We start from the raw sequence: 23,581 nt of genomic DNA, 5'->3' as shown, positions 1-23,581 counted from the left end.
TTTCATGTTGTAGGAATTATTTAGCCATAACATTAGAAAAAGGCTTCCCAGGTGGCACTCGTGGTAAAGAACTTGCCTGCCAGTGCAGGTTCGAGCCCTGGGTCAGGGAGATCCCCTGGAGGAAGGCATGGCAACCCACTCCAGTATTCTTGACTGGTTAATCCCATGAATAGAGGAGCCTGGCAGGCTACAGTCCATAGAATTGCAAAGAATCAGACATGACTGAAGCAACTTGGCATGCAGGCAACATTAGAAAAACTTTTACAATTATACCTCAAAATTGTATTTTCCAGTTATTACCTCATCGTTTTTTATTGTCACATACACGTTCCCTTTGCATTGCAATGCCATAGTTCAGTTTTTTATAAACCAAGATTTATGGATGTTTTATTCACATTTTAAAGGAATAGAGAGGTTATATAAACCAATGTAATTTTCATATGGACTGTTTTATCTTCTGTATTTCTTGAAATCTAAAACCATGCTACTTCTTGAAAACTCTACGGGATATGGCACAACTGCTAGGTCTATAACATCATGCTGTAATTTAAATTACTCTACACAGTAGGATGTTAATTCGTGGCATGGAAATGCAGCCAAAGAAAATTGGCATTAAAACAAATATATGCATAGCAAATCTCGTTTTCTAGTTGATTTAACGTTTGAGTGTATTCCCTGAAAGAGAAAAATGGTCCCTTGGTAAATAGAATTACCAAGCCTTAGTATTTCATGTATTTAGAAGAAATTAAACCATACAGCAAAAATAATAACAAAATTTCAAATATTTTTCGAAGAGTTACTAAGAAGTGAGAGACTTGAAGTCTGATATAAATGTGCTCCAATTCCTCTGTATTTTCCATGATATCCAAATGTTGCTTCATTTTTTTTTTTTTTGCTGAAGTATAGTTGATTTACAATGTTGTGTTAATTTCTGCTGTACAGCAAAGTGACTCAGTTACACATATGTCCACATTTTTCACATTCTTTTCCATTTTGGTTTATCACAGGATATTGAGTGTAGTTCCCTGTGCTACATAGTAGGACCTTGCTGTCAAATGTTGCTTTCTTAAAGACTTCTCTTCTTCATATGTTCATTTAGTTTTCTAGAGAGAATGTGTATGAGTAGATTTGTTGAAATGTTGTATAGACCTTATTTAGCAGTGTGAAAATATTTATGTTTCTAATCAGTTTTATCTCCTTAGAAATTAAATTCTAGTCATTTTTTGGAATTTTAAAATTCTAATAGTTTCTTTTTAAAAAAAAAATAGTTGAATATATCCAGGAACTAATTTCAGACAGAAAAGAGAAGATAATTTACCTAAATTATATAGCATTGGTCAGTCCCTAACCTTTTTTCTTTTCTTGTGTATGTTTCAGTTCAAATTCAGTTATTTTTCAACTGACTCCCTTGTAAACTTCTTGAATAATAACAGGAAATAATTATACCTTAGTTTCCTACAGTTCTCTGTCTTATCCTGATTCATCATAGTGCTGAAAATAAAAATCCTCTCTCAAGTTATGGTTTATTTTTAATTTCAACCTGAAAGTTTAGCTTTTCTTCATAAATTTATTTATCTAAAATAATAAGTCTTGAACTTCTGGCCTAGAGACAGTGAAGATTGAAATGGACACAGAAGCATCCTCCTAGAATTTTTTAAGTACCATTTAAATTTACATTCAAACAAGTGAGAAACACCATGAGCCTTTGTGTATCACGGAGCTATGGGTTATTATACTTTTGACATGACATACAAACCAGCTGGGAAGCTTAGGGACTTTATCCTATTGAATAAATTTGTGTTTATACTGTCAGAGGTTTTGATTTTCCTTTGAGTTTCTAAACTTAGGTATAGTCAGGCTATCATTAAGCTTCTAGTAATCTTTGTTCTTATTAGTTGGTATACATTCATCTAACTTACTTTCAGAATTTTATAAAACGCTTATTTTGGAACAGTTTATATGAAAGTACAATATTCAAAAATTGTACACGGACATCAAAAGCTATGAGTTAATAAGAAAAATCTACCATGTCTGATGGACCAAATTAAATATGGGAGAGAGGAGGAACAAGCTAGCCAGTTAGGGAAGGAGGGCAGCACTTGTGGGTTCAGGTATTGACAAGGGAACCCAAAACTTGGTGTAATGAAAAGCAGAGAGCCTGAGATCATTATCTGTGTGTTTCACACATGTAGGTTGCTGGCTCAGTCTCTTGTAATTTCATATTAGGCACATTCTCTTGTGAAGAGTGGAAGTCAGAGTCTGATGATGTGATGACAAAAGAAAACTTCACAGTGACCAGGAAGTGGTTGCTGCTTTTAATTCGTATTTGTGTCATTATTAAAAATGCTTTGTTAGTAGACATGATTGTGAAGGTTTTTGACGTCTTAATTCTTGCCAGACGTCATGCCTTTTGTTGGGTTGTGCAAGGTGCCATCACCACTGAACAGACATCTAAATGGTATGGTTCTCTCTAATGGTGTAAAACTGTTATTAAATAAGGATAAATTTAATATTCAAAAGAAGAAGATATGCCTTGTGGAATTTTAGCTAAAACATTTATTTGAAGCCTCTGTTTAAAAACATAATTTCAGTTTTTTTTACTTGCTTTGTATATATATATACATACATATAAATATATTTTTTTTTTACCAAATTTGAGAAGCCTCACAGTTTCTTTTGGTTTCTGTTTGTTGTTTTGTTTTTAGCAGATGGCCCATACCTTCAAATATTAGAGCAACCTAAACAGGTAAGAAGATTAAAGGGGTGGGACTTTCTCTTTAATTGCTAGATCCATAAGTCTAATAATACCTCAAGCACTAAATAAAATAGTAAATGAATTTTACAAAGGAAGTAGCTTATCTAGAAGATCGACAACCTGCCAAATTGTGTAACAACTTTATCATCCACTTTCCTTTTCTCTTAGTCATTGTTCAGACTGTCCTGAACCTCAGTACATAGTTCTATAAAACTTAAGTATCAATCCATGGTATCCCATGATCTCCAACACTTTGACTTACCAGCCATTCCTTGAAGAGATGTAGGTTATCTCCACTCATTTTCATGTGTAAGAAAATACACATACACACAGTTCACATACACTGAGTCAGGCGCTTCCACCATGTCCCTGCATATCAGAATTTCTGAGCCTTTCTCCATCCTGAGGAGCTACGCCTTTGCTATTTGGAACATGTAACCTAAGATACTAAAAGGACCAGTGGGGTGTAGATAAAGTTCTAGAATAGACAGTCAAGTTCTCTTGGGTATTAGCTTCAGATCTAGCCTCTTTGGAGTCAGGAGAGGAGCATTTTATTTTATCAGGCTCTTCCCTGGCGGCTCAGACAGTAAAGAATGTGCCTGTAATGTGGGAGACTGGGGTTTGATCCCTGGGTCAGAAAGATCCCCTAGAGGAGGGCATGGCAATCCACTCCAGTATTCTTGCCTGGAGAATTCCATGGACAGAGGAGCCTGGTAGGCTACAGTCTGCGTGGTCGCAGGGATTTCACTTTCCCTTTCCTCTTACTACTATTATTTATAGAGGATACCTGGGAATTGAAATGGCTTCCTTACCATGTCCCTATGGGTAAATAAATATTTATTGGAAATTGGATGGGACCAGTGCTATGAAAGAGGAAGGAAGAGAATCTTTAATATCTTCCCATAGTCATTAAGCGATGAAGTAATGGTATAGTCCTCTGCAGAATGAGGACAAAGTTAGTAGATCTCTGGCTGGATATGCATATTATCACACATGTGTGAGACTGAGGATGCGTGTGTCTGCTTTCTTGCAGCTGTATCACCCAGTACTTTTCCTAAATGTTTTTAGTAGCTCAGGCAAGTAACACTTTTGTATTGTGTAACACTTAACAAATACTAACTAGGTCAAAATCTTAAAGTATGCATGTGGTTACTGTAATCATGGTATTACATATGTATTTGGGTTTTGGTCAGAATATAAAGGATATGAGTATCTTTATCTATGACCAAATAGACTACACTTATGAGGTTGAACTTTGATAAAAGTTGTTGGTGTGGGGACTGGAATACCATATGCGATTTCGGGACATTGTTTTCATGGCTCGCAGGTGACACACCCTGATTCCACAGCCTGCCGACATGACTTTGCTTTATCTCCATTCCCAATTCCCTATCAGTGAGTTCTCACAGGAGGCCACCAGTTTTCTCAAACGACCCTCCCAGTGGAAGTTTATCCTCTAACATTCTGTGCAGTGTTACCTGGCCTCCTGGGAAATTTCCGGATAAACCGTGAAACCAAGAAATCAACTAAAATTTATTTGTCTGCATACTAGGCAAAATGTGTTTTTCAAATATTCATTTTCATAAGCATAGCACTACCATAAGGTTTTTAAAATGAAGTTTCTTACTATGGGTCAATAGTCATAGGGAAAAATTGACGTTTATGATTTATCTGAAGGGTGAGTTATGTAGTTTCAAAATTTAATTCACTGTTGGTGGATGTGTTAAAGCTTATCTGAGTAAATCAATGTGCTTGCTTACCAAAATGTAATATTGTGATGTCTGACTCCAGTGAAAGTAAGAAGGTTGTATTGAAGTCAGACTTTCTGACCGGATGGATGGAGCCTTGCCTTTGAGGTTGATGACTCATTTTAAGCAAGTGGAGTTACTGAGATGAATGGCTGTGGATTGGTAAACCTTTAATCTCAAAAATTTAGAATCTGAAATGCATCCAGACTATGCATTTGAAGACATCCTAGTTTCCTTTCAAAAAAAAGATATTTTATTTTTATCTTCAGGTTATAAATTCCTTTGCATAGAAGTTTAGATACTTTTATCCAACTATGAATGATATATGTTGTTTTTCAAACGATGAGCAAGGTATTAAGACAGGTCTCTCTACTCATATTTTACTAAACACCACTTCCAATAAGATATAATAGTATAAGTATATATTTCTCCAACTGTCCTAAAGTAACTTTATGATTAAAGATAATGAATTACTTTATTGTTTTAAAAATAAAATCTAGAAAACTTTTCTTTTTTTCTCTGGAGTCTCTGCCACAATTTTCCCCAGCTTTGACAGAGATGAGTCATAGCATAGACCACTACTAATCTTTAGGATAGCTAGTTCTGTTGCATATTATTAAGTGCTAATTATCTAATATTGTTTAAAAGCTGAAGTTGTGTTTAAACCGATTAGCAGTCAAGTAAATCCCTATTTTATGGTTAGCCAGTTCTGGAGGCTGACTGTTGCTTTTTCATACTTTTAGAAATTTCATTTAATTATTGAAAATACGCTAACAGCCTTTGACTATAAAAGGTATAGGGCTGAATTTGTAACTTATTTTTTAGTTTGAATTTTTGAGAAGCAAAACAGGAAGAATCACCTTCAAATCACTCATCTTACCTCAGAAGGCTTTCCAGGTGTTGATGTTTGGGGTCACCTAAGGAGCCCTTTTCAAGAGTTGTTTTAGGTCCCACTTTAATACGTTGATCATATACCCCAGACCCATGTGTGACATACGGTAGCTTCCTCCCCTAGGGAATTTAGGTCAGGTCTCACTGGTCCCGTAAAAGATGCTTTAGACTGGTCCTCTTTAGAAATTAGAAAAGTCTCACAGAATTTAGAAACAATTCCAGGTGCTCTCCCTGAACCTCTCAGGCTGCTTTTCAAGACCCTATGGGGCATAATGAAATGAAGTACAGTCTAAGGAGGGCAGAAACTTTACATTGATCCATTAGCTCAAAGCCGTCAAAACCTGTATATTCACTGAGCTCCACTATCCAGCTTGCAAGGTAGAAAGCCCCACTAACAAGTAGTGGTGTGCGGAGCTTCTGAGGCCTAAGGATCTATCACTGTTTATAGGAAGTCAGTCCCACGATAAAGTAAGCAGAAGGTGAGAATGTTCCTTAAAGTGTATTAACATATTCTTTTCATTAAAGGGTGTATTTGAAAAACGGAAGACCATTTGGTCAAGAGACTGTATATGTTGAAATCTCCCTTCATATGATGATGAGAGTCATTCTCATAAACGTCCTTGTTTTATTCTTGGTATGCAAATATGCACAATTACAACTGTTAGCTTTTTAAGTCATAAAATGTTAAAACTGGAATAGACCTTGAATATGGTCTGGTCTAATCTTCTTAGTTGTATAAAAAAAAATACATGGAACTCATGTGTTTAATCAGCCTGCATAGTAAAGGCTTCTTGCTAATTCCTAGTTGATATTACTGTGTCTATAAAAATTCTTGAGTTAATATATAAAGGGACTCTCTGGGTTTGGAATCATTCAGGTCAGTTAATATATCCAGCTTGAACTTGATAGTATTAACAATCTTAAATCGAAACTTCTTACCTTCTGAACTGTTGAGAGTTATTGATTGTGCGGACTTGCATAGGCTGTGTTCTGTAACCCTGATGGGGTATATTTAACAAGACATTTCTGTATTCCCTCCTGAACCAACTGTCATCAGAGTAGGTAAAGGAATGCCTTTAAATAAGAATCAGAGAAGCTTAACTTTGAGTCATATGGCCAATTTCAGAGCTTGGCAGAAGCAATGTGAGATGAGGAAACTCTGATACAGGCAAGCTGTAGCATGTCGAGTCCTTAGGCCTAAAATCTGCAGCAGTTTACTCTCCACATAGCACAGGAGGAGAGCTTCTGCAGGGCCAAGGACCTGCCTTTTAAGCCACAGCTCAGGGCCCAAATATCAGTTAACATCAATATTCATGATAAGGTTATGGGGAGAAGTAGTTCTCATATACAGTCCTCTTTCACAGTTTGTGTCTCCTCTAATACACAAGAATATAAAATTTGGGTATAATTTTGTCCCTATAAGTTTTTAGTAAGTATTCCTCAAACTTGTTCACCTTGTGTTCACCTTTGCAGAGAGGATTTCGTTTCCGTTACGTGTGTGAAGGCCCCTCCCATGGAGGGCTCCCCGGTGCGTCTAGTGAAAAGAACAAGAAGTCCTACCCTCAGGTCAAAGTAAGTTTGTGATGTCTTTCCATGTGAATTCTAGAAGATTTGGTGTCCTCGGAGCAAAAGAGAGGAATGCTTTAAATAACTACCATTTGTCTCTGCTTATAAGCTGAAGTGTTCACATGATTATTTATAATATTTATGTAGAAATGTGTCTCGTAGCAATAGAAGTGACAGATTCTAAAACTGTTAATATTTCCATTTAGTACAAATTATCTCAACATTAACAAAACTTTTATTATTTCTTAAAAATTATCTTAAAAATTTGTTTAGTTGTATACTTCCTAAGACTTGAGAGCACTCAATTTCAGCTCTTTCTAGGGATCTAGCAAAAAAACAAGACTCAGATGACTGAGTGTGTGGATTATATAGTAGAATACCTCAGATCATGAATTCTGATCCAGACTCTGCTACCATCTGTGTGCCTTTGACTGAGATCCAACACTTCTAAACCTCAGTCCCTGGATGTGCAAAATGCAGACTTGTTAAGGGTCTGTGCTTTGTAGTTGTCTAAAGATTGAATGAGAAAATGTATCTTAGTGGTCCAAAAGGGCCTCTGCACGTGATGGTCCTTGGAACATACTGCTTCATGACATGCTGTGGTGGGCTTAGCTGAGCTTTTTCTACTTCTTCAGGTTCTTTTTCTTTCTTTGTATTTAATTGAGAATATCTTCCATTGAGGTAGCTTGAATTTTTTATTTTTGTAATGGGATGTCATGTTTCATAGACTGACTGCTAACAGTTTTGTAGGTAAACCAGTCAAATATTGCAGTTTCATCTTTTATAAACATTTTCATTTGTACAAGACAGACCCTTAGTAAAATTGTGATATCAAAGAAATGGGTCTTTGGTTTTGCCAGCCTTACATTTTGTTCCCTCTGTCTCCTCATAGCCCGCTTTTAGGCCCAGGCCTGTCTAATTTCTTACCTCTGGTCCAAAACAAAACCCTTGATTCTTTACCTCTTGAGTAATATTGTAGTATTAGTCCTATCCATTGTGTTTGCATTTTAAGTCTCCTATCTGAGCTCTTGTGTGGAATGAAAGATGTGTTTCCTGTTCAGGATTATTAGTCAGGATAAATATGGGTTTAGCCACAAATTTATGGTCTCTGGTCCTTTAGAATCTGAATGAGGAAATAACAACAGCAACAAAACAAAGGGATTACCATTTATTAAGCACCAAAGATTTGCCAAGTGCTGTACATACATTTCCTCCTTGGAAGGAAAGTTATGACCAAACTAGACAGCATATTAAAAAGTAGACATTACTTTGTCAACAAAGGTCTGTCTAGTCAAGGCTATAGTTTTTCCAGTGGTCATGTATGGATGTGAGAGTTGGACTATAAAGAAAGCTGAGCGCAGAAGAATTGATGCTTTTGAACTGTGGTGTTGGAGAAGACTCTTGAGAGTTCCTTGGACTGCAAGGAGATCCGACCAGTCCATCCTAAAGGAGATCAGTCCTGGGTGTTCTTTGGAAGGACTGATGCTGAGGCTGAAACTCCAGTACTTTGGCCACCTGATGCGAAGAGCTGACTCATTTGAAAAGACCCTGATGCTGGGAAAGATTGAGGGCAGGAGGAGAAGGGGACGACAGAGGGTGAGATGGTTGAATGACATCACCGACTCAATGGACATGAGTTTGGGTGAACTCCGGGAGTTGGTGATGGACGGGGAGGCCTAGAGTGCTGCAGTTCATGGGGTCACAAAGAACCGGACACGACTGAGCAACTGAACTGAACTGAAACTTACATACATTATCTTTTCTATCCTCATAACAGCCCTCGTAGGTAAAAAGTCTTAACACCTGTGAGGAATCCGAGGCTCTTAAAAGGGAGCCTTGCGGCCCTCACAGGACTGGTGGCTTGTCATCCTACAGCAGACTCTTGCTCGTTGAATTGTCATGTGGAACATGTGCATTTGGGAGACTGGGGGCAGGGACCTAGGGGACAGGGCATGGGAGGATGGTAGTAAGACTCAGAATTATAACTCTGGGCAACAAGAGAGAGGAGCTCAGGAATAATGGGTGCTCAGACATCAGGGAGTCAAATCCAGTACATGTTTTTAACACGTGTCTGTGTGTCCTGTATATAAATACTGTATGTGTTCATATGTGTGGTACATATTATGGGCATTGACACTGATTATGATTGTAATTACTGAAGAATTAGCATTAAGAGTAAAACTGGGAGTTTTTTTCTGGACTGTCTCTGTACAAACAAATATAAATTACAATATTGTCAAGTGTTGACTTGTATTGCTCTAGTCTTTTGTAACTAAGTAACAGTTCTTGATACTAAAAGATACATAGTAGTAACTTTGTTATAGATTTGTTACCCAATGGAAAAACTTTATATATACTATAATGCTCAGTCTTCATACATCCCTTTCATGTAGTGGTTGATGCCTCACATTTACAAAATAGTCTAGAAATAAAACAACCTGGTGGATATTCAATGTTCTTCTCAAATCATAGTTTATGTATCAAGGAGTTTAATACTTACTGAGAAATCTAGATATGTAAACAGCTAATACTAAGGAAGTCAAAATATAAATGTGTATGATTAGTCATTATTGACCTTCAGCTGCAGCTTCACTATTTCACCCAATTGTTTTTTATTCACTAATTCAACATATATTTATTAAGCATTTAATCCAATTGTAAGAAAACATAGAGCAGTTCAGAGAGTCTGTTACAAACTATCATTGTTCTCTTAGCCTGTCATCATTCACTGAAAGTTTGTAATAGTTAAAGGAAGTAATTTTATTTATCATAAAAGCTCTTAATCAGAAGAGCTGATATGGGGAGAAGAGAGAGTCAATCACGAGGTAGTTTTTCCAGAGCTCTTCTTCCAATATCACTTTTAATAATCTTTTTTACTAAAGGATAGTTAAGGGTGAACTTTTGGTTTACAAAGGGATATAAATCCCTCTTACATGTAAAATGTAGGCAAAGGAAGGAATTGCTCTCCGTGTGTGTCTTTATCAGGAAGATCGTCACAATCATCCGTGTCTGCAGCAGTTCACTAAGCACCCGCTCCATGTGAGGCTGCAAGAGTTGTGTGACAGATAGAGCTCGATCAGGGTTTCTCACACTCATCACTTCTAATGTTTTGGGTGAGAAGACTTCATGCTTTGGAAGATTTTCCAGTTCATTGGAGGGTATTCAGCAGCATCCCTGACTTATACCCACTAGATGCCAATAGCAGCGCTATGGTTGTGACAACCAAACAATGTCTCCAGACGTTGCCATATGTCCTGGGGGGGCAGAATCACCCTGCTTGAGCATCACTGATCTAGATGCAAAGTCTAATCAACCTTAACCCTTCTTCTTTGCATACTTTTCTGCTATATAAGACAGTAACTCATAGGTTATATAGAATTGCTTAAGTCTATTATTCTGCAAATATATATACTTTTCCTGATTATTAGATGTTTATTTTCAAGATGATGATCATGGTGACTCTATAATTTCTTCTAGAATGTCTGAGTTAGTGTGCCTGGATATTAAGGAGAAAGATAGAAAAGAGAAGAAAAAACATATCCTAAACATTCTGTATCCTGTGATAACTGCATACCCAACAGTTAACATAGGAGTTCTGTTGGTCTCCGTTATAAACTGTTACAGAAGAGAAAGTGAAAGTGGAGATGGTTTCAGTCAAGGTTGTAAACCTGTGCAGCCGCTGTGCGAGAGCAATGAGAACATCTGTGCAGTGTCCACAGCCTCCCTTCCCATAGAGGGAGGTGTAATGAACAGTGTCCCCACACTCTTCCCCCAATCCCATTTCTGCAGAAACTTCAGAGGGAGAGCATTTACATTTGCAGGAAGGAAATGATATTTCTGAAATTTACATATGATACATGTTTATTAAAGTATATTTGTTCAGGCTTAAGAGTGGAATGTTCTAGGCTCTGCCTTTTCCTCCTCTACAGCTTCTTACCTTCCTCTCTCTCCTCCAGCCTCATTCTTTTTCTTCTCATCATGCCTCTGGGAGAGCATACCACATCCTGGAGAGGCCCCTGGAACACAAGCATCCTGGTTCAGCATGCACTCAGTCTCACACAGGAGCAGTGAAGTGCTGACGGCCAGCCCGAAAGCTGTGGGGACTGGCTGTGGTTTGGGGGCTGCAGACCCCTAGCTGTGGTTTATAGAACTTGTAAACATATAACCTGCTTGGGTTTGTCTCTTGCTGATTGTCCAAACATGATACCTAAAGTTAAACCATTTTAAAACCAACTCTAAGAGTCTACTCCAGTTCTCTGTTTGCTACTGGAATTTTGTCCCATGCTTAAAACCCCAATTCCAATAAGCTGGGTGTAGGCTAGGCTTAGACACACTCTTACTATGTTGAGATTATTTCTAGGATTAGGGCTATTGAGCCATCTGGTGTTCTACATGTTTCTTTCATGTCAGAGGATGCCATTTAGCTTTCAAGAGTTTTGCTATATAACCCTTTACATTCTTTTTAAAACATTGTTTTAATTATAAAAAATTCCATGTGTATAGAACATTAAAAAATTGATGTAAAGGACACCATATACCACTACCTGATTTAATAGCAACAGTCATCCCTCAGTATCCCGGAGGATTGTTTCTAGGATCCCCACAGATGCCATAATTCGTGGATGCTCAAGTCCCTTTTATAAAATGCAGCAGTATTTGCATATAATCTATGCACATCCTTCTGTATGCTCTAAACCATCTCCAGATTATTTTAATGCCTCATACAATGTAAATACTATATAAATAGTTAGCAGTGTGCAACAAATTTATTTTACTTTTTGGAACTTTCTGGAATTTAAAACATATTTTTTCCATCTGCAGTTGGTTGAATAACGAATGTGGAACCTGAGGATACAGAGGGCCAACTATATTAATGTTTTACCATATTTGCTTCTGATCTCTTTCTAAAATAAAACATAGTTATTGCTGAAGCCCCACCCATTGATCATTTTTCCCTATTCTTCGTAGGTAAATCACTGCTCTGAACTTTCCATCTCTGATAGAATTTTTTTTCTGGTTTTAACTCAAATTTTCTATTATACCTGGTGGCTTTTTTTTTTTTTTTTCAGGACAAATAAGTGTTAAGACTGGGATCCATTGAAGATTAATGTTCACTTTAATTCTATTAGAGGCTTCGCTGGTGGTTTAGATGGTTAAGAAACTGCCTGCAATTTGGTAGACTCGGGTTCCATCCCTGGGGGGGGAAGATCCGCTAGAGAAGGTAACGGCAACCCACTCCAGTTTTCTTGCCTGAAGAATTCCATGGACAGAGGAGCCTGGTGGGCTACAGTTCTTGGGGTTGCAAAGGGTTGGACACGACTGAGTGACTAACACTTTCGCTTTGATTCTATTGATTTCTTCTTTATTATTCAGATAAAATTTATCCATTGACAATGTGGAATTTATTCTGACTCCTACAGGAAGAAAATAATAATAATATTCAGAGAAAATCTAGGGAAAATATGCAGACTAACTTGCATAAATATGCAAAAATAAAGATACAGAAATATGTATCTTGCCCCGTTTAAAGGAAAGCTTTCCTGTTGTTAAACATTTAATCATCTATTTTACAGTCCTACCAAGTTCTCCTCTAAAGTTTCCTCAGTTCTGATTTCATCATGGAGCTCCAAATGGGAGAGGTTGGCAGAAAAGCACAAGTGCCTTCCTTGAGGCCGAGCCTGTCACTGCCTGTTTTTGACTCAGCAAGGAGTGCCAGAGAAGGCTCATTTCCCTCTTTCCCGAAAGTTATTCATGAGATTTTTTTTTTTTATTAACCAAACTACCTTCCTCTTCACAGAGGTGGAAAGTGGCCAAGAGGAACAGCCCCACGGGGCTTCAGAAACCCTCACTGATTCTCTTCCAGAGTGGCCAGAAAGCCCCCATCCTCAGCCGATGTGACATCCTCCAGCTTGGCCCACTCCAACCAGAAAGCTGTCAGCGACCTTGGTTCTAAAATACGAGTAGCTGACCAGTCGGTATTCTTATTTTCTCTTTAGTTATAAATATCAAATGCAGTGGACTACAACTTGAAACGCAGCTGATGTAAGTGTAACTATTTTTAATCAAATGTTTTCTGAAAGCTGGTTCTCACATATGTTTTCTTTCTGGAGTGTTTCAGATTAAACAGAAGGCAAGTAATGAAATGTTTAGATCAACAACAGACAATGTTTATTGTCTCCCTGACCCCACGATTTTTTTTTTTTCTTCTTAAGTCTCCACTCTTGGTGCCTCTCATTTTAAAATCCTAAATGTGAAGTTTCTGTCAAGGTCAGATGAAGACTGGCTGATCCCTTGTGGCATTTAGGGATATCACATATCCTTGTGTAATCTCCCTTGCCTTTGTATGGACTTGTCTGGTTTAGGAGGTTTGCCATTGTAAGTATCTCTTTATAGTGCTGGTTTTGAATAATTTAATCTGACTCAGTCACTAAAAACAACAGGGACGAGGATCACCAATAGTCAATTAGGTTTGCACATAAAACCTTCTTCATAGCATTTATTAAAGTATCCCTAAGCTGTTCACTACTTGCAGAAAAATAACCGCATCCCCTAGACCAAGAGCCCTGTGCTCTGTATATTGAAGAAAAGCACTTTGTAACCTGGATCCCTTTTACTGGTTTCAGAGGGATTTGGAACTTCTTAATTTATATGCAGAAATTTATTGGGTTGGCCAAAAAGGTTCATTTGGGTTTTTAAACCCCAAGTGAACCTTTTTGGCCAACCCAATATGTGTGTGTGTGTGTGTGTATATATATATATATATATATATATATACACACACACACATATTTCTGGGGAGATAAATATAACTTTCCGTCAGATTTTCAAATGGAAGGATTCAAACACAGTTAAGAACCAGTGCTGCAGAGTATGTATCACTTTAGCTTTCTGACAGCAGCTGATTTTAAAAATTGCTAACAAAAAAGATATATAGGCTGCCTTTTTAAATTTTGTTTTTTATTTTTGTACTTTTTAAAAAGTATATTTTTGTATTTTTACCTGTTCTTAGTGAGTGGAAACAATTAAGGCTGCTCAACACAAGGCCCAGGAAAGCCTTCCTTCTCTTTGGGTATCAGGTGGAGAAGCGAGGAAACATAGCAGCAATAGCCCTAAAAGGGAGTAGACTTCACTGCTTTTCCTTTCTTGCTCTTCCACAGGGATGCTGATTAAGCATGAAGTTAACCATTAGTGACTGAAGCCAAAAGAGAGAAAACAGTTCATTTAACAAATATTTATTGAGCACTCTGTGTCAGGTCCTGTCTTGGCAAGCAGACAAAACTCCTTCCATGTGTAACCATAACCTAGACTTCTAGATATTTTTCTTTCAAAAGTTTTTCATTGGGCCTCCAGAACAAAATATTACCTTGTAGAATGTTTTTAAAAACAGCCCTCTAAACTTATGGTATGTAGTCACAGTATACATTATGAACTAGAGAAAGCTACTCATGAGAAGAAACTTCTAGAACAAATGATAGCTGTGAAATGTAACTATTAGGAGTACAGTAAAAATGTAACTATTAACCTAATAGGCTTATTGAATTTACAGACAGTGTGAACCTTAAGCTTAGTGTTGGTCCATCACCCCTTGGTGACCTTCCTTAGTTGACTATTCCTGTTTTTCTCTCATCCACTTTTCCTTAAATACCTTATTGTTCCTGGGAACATTATTTAATCAGAAGCAAATCTCGGATGGCTTCTTCCAACACCAGGTTTTGAAGATTAGATAGCCTTTTCTCGTTACATTTAAGAATTCAGGTCTCATCAGGTCACGTACTGGTAATTCTTCCTGATAAGGTAAGAACATACAGTACTATGGCCCCCAGAGGTGTAACACCTCCTCCTCACAGACAAGCCGATTTTCAACTTGTCAGCAGATCTGGAGCTGAGGCTGCGAACTACCCTGCAGTCACAACCTTCTCTCCCCACCCGCCAGGTGGATTTCAGACTAGAGTCCTCTAGTCTCCATCTCTCGCTGAGCTCTCATGAGGGTGGACTGCAGACTTTCACAGATAATGCCTCTCACCCTTAGGTCCCCATCCACCCAGAAGAACAATTGTAAGGATGGCTTGCTGTGCTTATTTACATGATCTCATTTAGTCATCACAGCCCACTGCAGTAGGTTCTGTGATCCTTATTTGATAAATGAGGAAACCAAAGTCCACAGAAGTTAAAAAGCTTACCCTGGTCTGAGGCATGGAGCCCAAGATTTCCGTTCAGGTAGTGTGATTTAATAGTCCAGACTCTTCACCATCATGGGAATACTATTAATTATAGGGGTTCTTTAAATCTATGGTTCTCGACCATGGATGTGCATCAGAATCACCCAAGAATATTTTAACTGCAGAGATGTCAGGGGCCCACTCCACTCATGCTTAATCACTGTGGGTCCATTAGTATGGTAATTCTGTGATAATTTCTAAGGACTCATGTCATATAATGACAAGGTATAACAACAGGTAGATGAATAGATAAGCATGGTGTAACCATGGAATAGAATACTGTTTAAAAAATTATGAGGATTACACAACATGGGAAATACTTGAGACCTACTGTTAAGGAAAAAAATCAGAATTCTAAATTAAAAATATCACTGAAGTGATTTAACTCAGTGAATGAGTTAAGATTAGAGATGGGAGAAAGAATTACCAAATTTAAAAATAGAACTGAAGTAATTTCCTGAACTATAGCACAGAGAGAAGGAAAACTTGAAAGAAAGAGTGAGATACAGATTACAAAAGAAAGATTAAAGCTGTCTAATTGAAGTCCTGAAAGGAGATAATAAAGTTGCACGTTTCTGGTTCTATACCTAGAGGTTCTCGTCTAGGGTAAAGTTCAGGTGGCCTATGGACCATAATTTTAGGTGTTTTTCAAGTATTGGCCCTGAAGTCAGTCAGTTCATAGCTGAAAAGATGTTGATTCCTAGTTTTGCCATCTACTGACAATGTTATTGGTATTTAATTTGGCCAAGCCTCAGTTTCTTCCTTTGTAAAGTTGAGATAAGTAATACCTGCTTCATAGGATATATGTATAAATTGAGTTGTTCAGTGTATGGCCCAGAGTAAACACTTAAAAGTGATCATTTGCATCTATTTTTTGTATTCTAAAATACATTAATTTGAGTATTGAACGACAGTTTTGTTGATTGGTTTATGGAACCATGGAGCTACACAAAAGCTTCACCAGTCCACTAATTTATTTTCAGCACAACTTCACTAATTAATGTTGCTTCCACTCTATTTATGCCATGTCCTTCTTTCTAAAGTTACGAAGGTGGGAGATTGAAAACAGATGCTATGTCAAAAGCTTACTTTTAGATGTTACACATGATTTCTTATGAAAATATTGATCGGTAGCAAGAGGCCAGAAAGGAATTTATCAAATTCTTTTTAGGTTCTTTAACTGTGTCCTCTTAGGCATTATGCATCTGATAATTTGCACAAGTATTGTTTTAGCTTCCTAGAGCTGCCATAACAAATTACAACAAATTAGGTGGTTTAAAGCAATAGACATTTACTCTCTCACAGTTTTGGAAGCTACAAGTTGAAAATCAAGTTGTCAGCAAGGCCATGCTCCCTCTGAAGGCTCTATGGAAGAAGCCTTCCTTGCGTCTTTGTAGCTTCTGGTGGTTGCTGGCAATCCTTGACATTCTTTGGCTTGTAGCTGTATCACTCCAGTTTCTGCCTCTGTCTTCCCCAGACTTCCCCTTTGTCTTTCTGTGTCTGAATCTCCTTTTCTCCCATAAAGACAACAGTCATTGTGTTTAGGGCCCACAGTCTGATCTCATCTTAATTATGTCTGCGAAGACCCCATTTCCAAATAAGACCACATTCTGAGGTTCTGGGTAGACTTGAATTTAGGGAGGATAATATTCAACCCATTACAAGTATCTTATGGCATTAAGCTTATAAAGCAATGGTTCTGAAAGTCTGGGATAATGACCATTTTAGGCCCAATATGCACTGGGAAAGATATTTACATGTATCCATGGTATCTCTTACATGCATGGCTTCAGTTGTGTCTGCCTCTTTGCAACCCTATGGACTATGTAGCATATCAGGTTCCTCTGTCCATGGGATTCTCCAGGCAAGAAGGCTGGAGTGGGTTGCCATCCCCTTCTCCAGGGGATCTTCCCAACCTGGGGATCAAACCTACATCTCTTACATCTCCCACATTTACAACTAGTACCACCTGGGATCATTATTATTAAAAATCTTTCAAGTTGGAAAGTTTTCCAGTATTTTGAATATTTTCTAACAGAATAATTCCTGTGATCTCTCTCCATTGAGTAAATGGTGGACCTTAAATACAGTTGTGCCCTAGTAAATGCTTAACAATTGACTGTCCAGGAAAAAAAAAGGAAATCGAAACAAAACCCTGATTTGTAGTATTTGTTAATTTTCTTGATGTAAATACTTACACTATGATCACTTTCAAGCTATCAACATAAAGTCAACTGGTTTGCAAATTTTCTGAAAATTTAACAGTTCCTGTGAGTTGGTCAAGCCAATTCTAGCATACCACTGCAAGATTTCATAAGCAAAGCAGATATGAGATCACATCCTGGATATTAACCTAATGAGCAGTAGTCATATCGAGAGAAGATAATAAATCGCTTCATGTAAAGTTCTTTATTCATGTGTTAGTTACATAATACCTAGGGACTTTGCAGAATCTGAGTAAACCCATTGAGTTGCTATATGACATCTGTCATATGGTAGTTAAATAGAGCTGTGGTTTAGTGAGCAAAATAACATACTTGAAAGCAAAAGCTAGATTTTACTTGAGATTATATGATTTACAGATAGCGTGACCTCCAACAAGTCACATAATCTCGTCAGACTTTATTTTCCTCATTTATAAAATGAAAATAAAAAATACCTACTTTGCAGAAATATGAATTGTATTAGGGTTAAGTAATTGTCATAATAGCATCTAGCATAGTCATGGCACATCTATAGCATTAAATGTTCATTTGGGACATTTTATGTTTTTAAGACTAAATATGATTGTTAGCGCCATGAAGGGAGGAGATTTTTTTTTTTTCCTGTTGTGTTTACTGCTGTATGTTCAGCACCTGGAATAATATGTAGTATATAGTAGGTAGCCAGTAATTATCTGTATAGGACATGAATCGTCAATGTGCAGGAGATGCTAGAATTCTCTTTCCCAGACTATCACTATTACTATCATAATTTCGCTAAAGAAGAGACAAATAGTCTATATAACTATTATATAGACATAATAGTCATAGGTTGTTATTGGAAATACAGTCTTCAACCAGCCTTCACAGCTCACCTCCACCTGCTGTTCCATCTTGTTCTTCCTGTCTCACCAGCCTCCTTTTCCTTTTCCTCCCCCATTCACCTGACTTTGGAATCCCGTGTCCCGTGTCCCAGTCAGTGAGTTGGAACACTATAACTTAGACCCTGGGCATGACACCAGACTTCGAGGTTGAAATGGGGCTTTGTCTGCCTCAGTTTCTCTATTGGAATATTTCTATGGCCGTGAGAGAAAAATCAACTAAACTAAGCAGCAAATGGTAACTTATTTGTTTAAAAAGTTGGAAAGTCCAAAGGAAAAGCTAGCTAGCTTCAAAGCCCACTGGATTCAGAGCTGACACTGTCATTTAGCTTCTCTCTGCTGCTCAGCTCTGACTTCTGTTTTTCAAATTTCCATCTTCAGCTCTGCAAGGTGGCCACAGCAGCAGTCTCAGGCTCACCTTATTAGGGCACTGGGTCCTGCAGCAGAGTCTGCTTTCCTGGAAGCTGAAACAGGTTTAAGGGTTCCCAGATCAAAGGTTTCTAGGCCCTCATGGTCTGCCTTGTTTCATAGCCCATCCCTGGAGGTCACACCTGGGACAGAGTGTGTGAGGCAAGGTGATTGTGTTAATAACCATTCGCAGCCTCCACACTCTGGATCTGGCAGCGGGGTTAGCTGCACCTCGGACATGTAGACGAAGGTGGGAGGTGGATCCCCAAGCACAACGTATGAGGACTGGTAAACTCCAAAGGGGGAACCAAAATAACAAATAGCAATCATTTCTCCCCGCCGTGAGCAAACTAAGACATCTAAACCCCCTTTATTCCAGAAATTGTGTGATCGAGTGTACTCCCTCACTAGACAATGTCTAGTCTGTGTGCCATTCCTGTTTTATTTTTTAAGTAAGAAGTTTATTTATTTATTTAAAAGTGTCACATAGAAATTAATAGAAAATCAAATAATACAAAGATACATACAGTGAAATGTAAGCTTCCCTTCTTTCTATGATCCCTCTCCCCCCCAGAGAGAAGCACTGCTTTGAATTGCTTTGGGTAAGCTTCCAAAAATATTCCATGCATACACAAGTCTATGTGTACATATGTTTATGTGCGTAAGCACCATGTGTATCCAAGTACATGTAAACTATACAGCATATTCATCTATACACACGCTTATCTTCTGTTAATCTATAAAATACTCTGCCTCTTGCTTTTCTCACTTAATGAGCTTGGTAGGATATTCCTCAGCAGCTTATAGATATCTAGGGAAGTGATATAGTAAAATGATTAGTAGCAGACTCTAGAGCATGATACCTTGGGTTCAAATCCAACTCTGCCCCTTATTAGTTGTTTAATCTTGGACAACTTGGTTAACCTCTCTACATCTGTAAAAAGGGAAGGTTAAGAGTCCTTACCTCCCAGGGTTGTTGGAAAGATTAAAATGAGTTAGTACATGTAAAGAGCAGCGCCCAATGCGTGGTAAGTGCTCTGTGAATGTCAGCTTTGGGAACCTACCTTATTCTTGGTAAGGCATTTCATTCATCATACACTGCTTCTCACGCTGCTTTTGTACATGTACCGTCTTTTGTAGTCTCTGAATCTGTCTGCTTTCCTTTCTCCTGGTAAAGACAAGCTCAAAAAGCCTACCTGCCCTGATAATCCTACTTGATCCTGATTTTTCCCTGACTCCAGGGTCTTTATATTTTTTAAATGTATTTTGTTATTAACTTGACTTTTAATAGCCATGAAGTTTTTTCTATGAGTGTTCTTTATGAATTGTGGGATCTTTTGTCCTGAATTTAATTTTATCTCTTTGGAATATCATTTCAGTTCCTTGTCATGTAATTTATTTCTTATGTAGTTTTCTGACACATTTATCAGCAATCACTCTTTCAGAAATCTGCCTGAGTTGACCTCTGAGTGTTCCTCCTTAATCAGCCCGTGAAATCTTTGAATGCATCCACCACTGTTCATCATATTCATTTAGTTACTTGCTTACATGCCTGTCTCCCCACCTCTAGACCTTATTTCTTTTCTTTTTTTTTTTTTTCCCTCTTTTTATTAGACCTTATTTCTTGAGGACAGGCACCACGTCTTATTTCTTCATGATATTCTTCTATTGGGAGATGTACAACAAATATTTACTGAACTAAACTGAGTTCTCTTTCATTCTTTGGGTAGTCAATTGTTGCTCACTAATTAGAAACTTAACTAGAAATAGAAACTTAAATAGAAAGTAAGCTTGTTTAGTTAAAACTTGACCAAGAAGGGTTTCTTTCTCCATTTCCTCCATCTTATCGCTTTATGTAGTGTAGATATGCTGATGACTCCAAATTCTTTTATCTAGCCTAGACTTCTACTCTGAAATATAGGCTCCAGGCTTAGATGCTTGATTGACATCATTTGGATATCTGGTAGTTAACAAACTGAATTCTGAATCTTCCCTACCAATCTAGTCCTCCTAATCTCTCTCCTTTCTCAGGAAATGGCAGCTCTATCCTTCCAGTTGCTCAGGTCAGAAACCTTGGAGTTATCCTGAACTACTCTAACCCATCAGTTCATCCTATTGGCTGTGCCTTCAAAACTTATCTAGAATCTAATCACTTGTCACCACTGTAGCCAACCTGTACGAGCTACCATCCTTAACGTCTTTTTCCAGTGGTTTTGGCTTCCATGGATGATTCTGTGGTGAATCAATTGTTATCAGTAGTTGATGATTACAAATTTGTGTATTTATATCACTTTTTTTTCATTTTTGTTATAGAAATTTTGTCAGCTGAAATTCTCTGTTTAAAAAGAAATTCTGTTTAAAAAAACAAAAACAATCTCTGTTCTTCACATTCCTTTAAAAACTTTACTTAGTTTCTCTAGGTACTCATGGATTTTTTGTTTGTTTGTTTTTCAGTGTATTATAAGCCACTCCAGTCATTATTTATTTTGATGTTAAAATTGTCTGACTCTTAGCCAGTAGGAGTCTTTCATGCTAGCTTCTATATCCTTTTGACATGTCCCTGCTCGATTTTGAATATTTCCTTATTTATGAAGTAATATGATACTCAGTTCATCCTATACTTTTCCTACCCCAGTCCTGTAAACAGCCATCTCTCCAAGAAGCCCTGGTTCCTTTTATTGGAGAAATTTCTTCCAGTCTGTTTCATTAGGCAGAGCTTGAAAACTGTGTTTTTGTTTGTTTTTAATCTTGAATTCATACTGATACCTTTTAATTCCAGTCTGACGTCCCTTCTTCCTCTGTTCCATATTTGTATTGCGTTTCTCCAATAATGAAAACCTTAGTTGCCAGTGATACCAGTATACCCACGCAGTTTGCTCAGTCCTTTGGTACATACAGAATAGCTTCAGAATCGCTGTACCAATATCAGCACTAGCTGTGAACTTACTAAATATACAGTTGTTGTTGTTGTTTTTTACAGTTCTTCTGACCTTTAAATATATTCAAGAGAGGGTAGTCAGAGTGATATGTTCAGAAATTATTAGGATAATTTTTTCCTTCTATGTAGCTACAGTGCCATTAGAAATATAGTCAAATTTTTTGTTTTTGTTCAGTTTCAGAGATTTCCCATCTTACTGATTTAATTTTATTTTTTCAATGTCAATATTTATCAGTCTCATATGAGATTAACCAGACCCTTTAGAAGTCATTATAACGTCATTGTTTTATTGCTTTTTAAAATAGTAACAAAGAAAAGGGATCGGTCAGAGCCTTGATTTAAATTGTACTCTGGATTGTTAGTTCAGAAACCTGAATGCATCTAAGCCTAGGACATTCCATCTGTAGGTTTTACAGCTGCCTTGACCTTCCCTCATATTCATGGAGCACATGTCCTGTGCCAGGCACGGTGCTGAGCTCTGTGGCCACATGCTCAAATGTGGTCATCTCTGCCCCCAGACCTATGTGAACAGGCAGGAACGGTTCATACAGGCACACAAGACGATGACACAAGTGTTACTCAGGATTCGCTGGAGGAGCACCTCCTCAAAGGATGTTCCGCAGTGTGTGTGCATGTGTGTTTGTAGGGCTAGGGGGCCTCCTCAAAGGATGTTCCACAGTGTGTGTGTGTGTGTGTGTGTGTGTGTGTGTGTGTGTGTAGGTAGGTGTGTAGGGCTAGGGGGCCTCCTCAAAGGATGTTCCACAGTGTGTGTGTGTGTGTGTGTGTGTGTGTGTGTGTGTGTAGGTAGGTGTGTAGGGCTAGGGGGCCTCCTCAAAGGATGTTCTGCAGTGTGTGTGTGTGTGTCTGTATCTGTGTTTGTGTGTGTCTATGTGTGTGTGTGGGGGGTAGGTAGGTGTGTAGGGCTAGGGGGAAGTGCACCTTTACTTTGAAATCACCTCCTGGCTAGGTAGTCTCAACTTCTGTTTTTTGACGGAATGCTCATGGCATTTGAAAGATGCATTTTCAAACTAGAGACCAGAGAGCTAGGTATCCATTTCAGGCACCTTAGTAAGAACAAATCACACCAGATATATCTCACTGTTTTCTTTGGCAGGGTTTCTGGGATGGTGTAATACTGAGATGTTGGAGATCTCTGGTTTGGTACTTAGGGGTTAACAGTATTTCTCATGTTGGTGATGTCAACCTGGAGGGATATTTCTAGCCTCAGGGATCTTTCTGCAGCTACTTCAGTGTATTTTATCATTGTCTTCAGTGGATGTTTTTACCAAGTTTGCGGTGACATAGAGTGATAGATAACAAATAATTTAAGTTCAAATTCAATTTGAAAAGCTGAGGCAGAGAGCTACATTCTTTTTTAATATAAAATTTATTACTTTTGAGTTCTAAAATTCAGAAATATATTTCAGCATCCATATCTCCATCAAAACAAAGGCCTAACTTTCTTTTTGTTGTCATGTCTCTTTTTTAAAAAAATCATTTTTAATTGAAGGGTAATTGCTTTACAATATTGTGTTGGTTTCTGCCATGCATCAACATGAACATCAATAGGAATACATATGTCCCCTCCCTCTTGGCCCACCCACCCCATCCCACCCCTCCAGGTTGTCACAGAGCACCAGTTTGAGCTCCCTGAGTCATACAGCAAATTCCCACTGGCTATCTGTTTTACATGCGGTTTATATGTTTCCATGTTACTCTCTCCATTCATCCCACCCTCTCCTATGGCTAACTTCTTAGGCAATGCTATTTTAAAAAGCTGAATGCCTCCAGAAAACAAATTACTACAAGTACAAGGTGGGAGGGATATGCATGCAAAGAAATCTAGAAGTTTTAGTTAATAATGGACTCAACATGAACCAACAGTGTGATGTGACAGCCAAACAAGTCTGCACATCGGGCTCCCTTAATAGAAGGGTAGTATTTAAGACCAGACAGTGGTCTCACTCTTGCACC

The 23,581-nt window shown here is 37.9% G+C and overlaps 1 protein-coding gene across 2 annotated transcripts in view; it reads left to right on the top strand.

Moving 5' to 3' along the window:
• The window catches only part of NFKB1 (nuclear factor kappa B subunit 1), a 122,651-nt gene that overhangs the window by 31,910 nt on the left and 67,160 nt on the right, over positions 1 to 23,581 (top strand). Inside the window, exons 4-5 of one of the 2 annotated variants that reach the window (XM_070790823.1) lie at positions 2,709 to 2,746; positions 6,868 to 6,966. In XM_070790823.1, the coding sequence (XP_070646924.1) occupies positions 2,709 to 2,746; positions 6,868 to 6,966 (137 nt within the window). Of the gene's footprint in view, positions 1 to 2,705; positions 2,747 to 6,867; positions 6,967 to 23,581 lie in introns of both variants that reach the window. The other variant, XM_070790822.1, reaches the window with a different exon arrangement.

Source organism: Bos indicus, chromosome 6, assembly GCF_029378745.1.
Source record: "Bos indicus isolate NIAB-ARS_2022 breed Sahiwal x Tharparkar chromosome 6, NIAB-ARS_B.indTharparkar_mat_pri_1.0, whole genome shotgun sequence".
NCBI classification, from domain to species: Eukaryota; Metazoa; Chordata; class Mammalia; order Artiodactyla; family Bovidae; genus Bos; species Bos indicus.
Note: the sequence above shows the minus strand (reverse complement) of the source record. Positions and strands in the feature narration are given on the sequence as shown.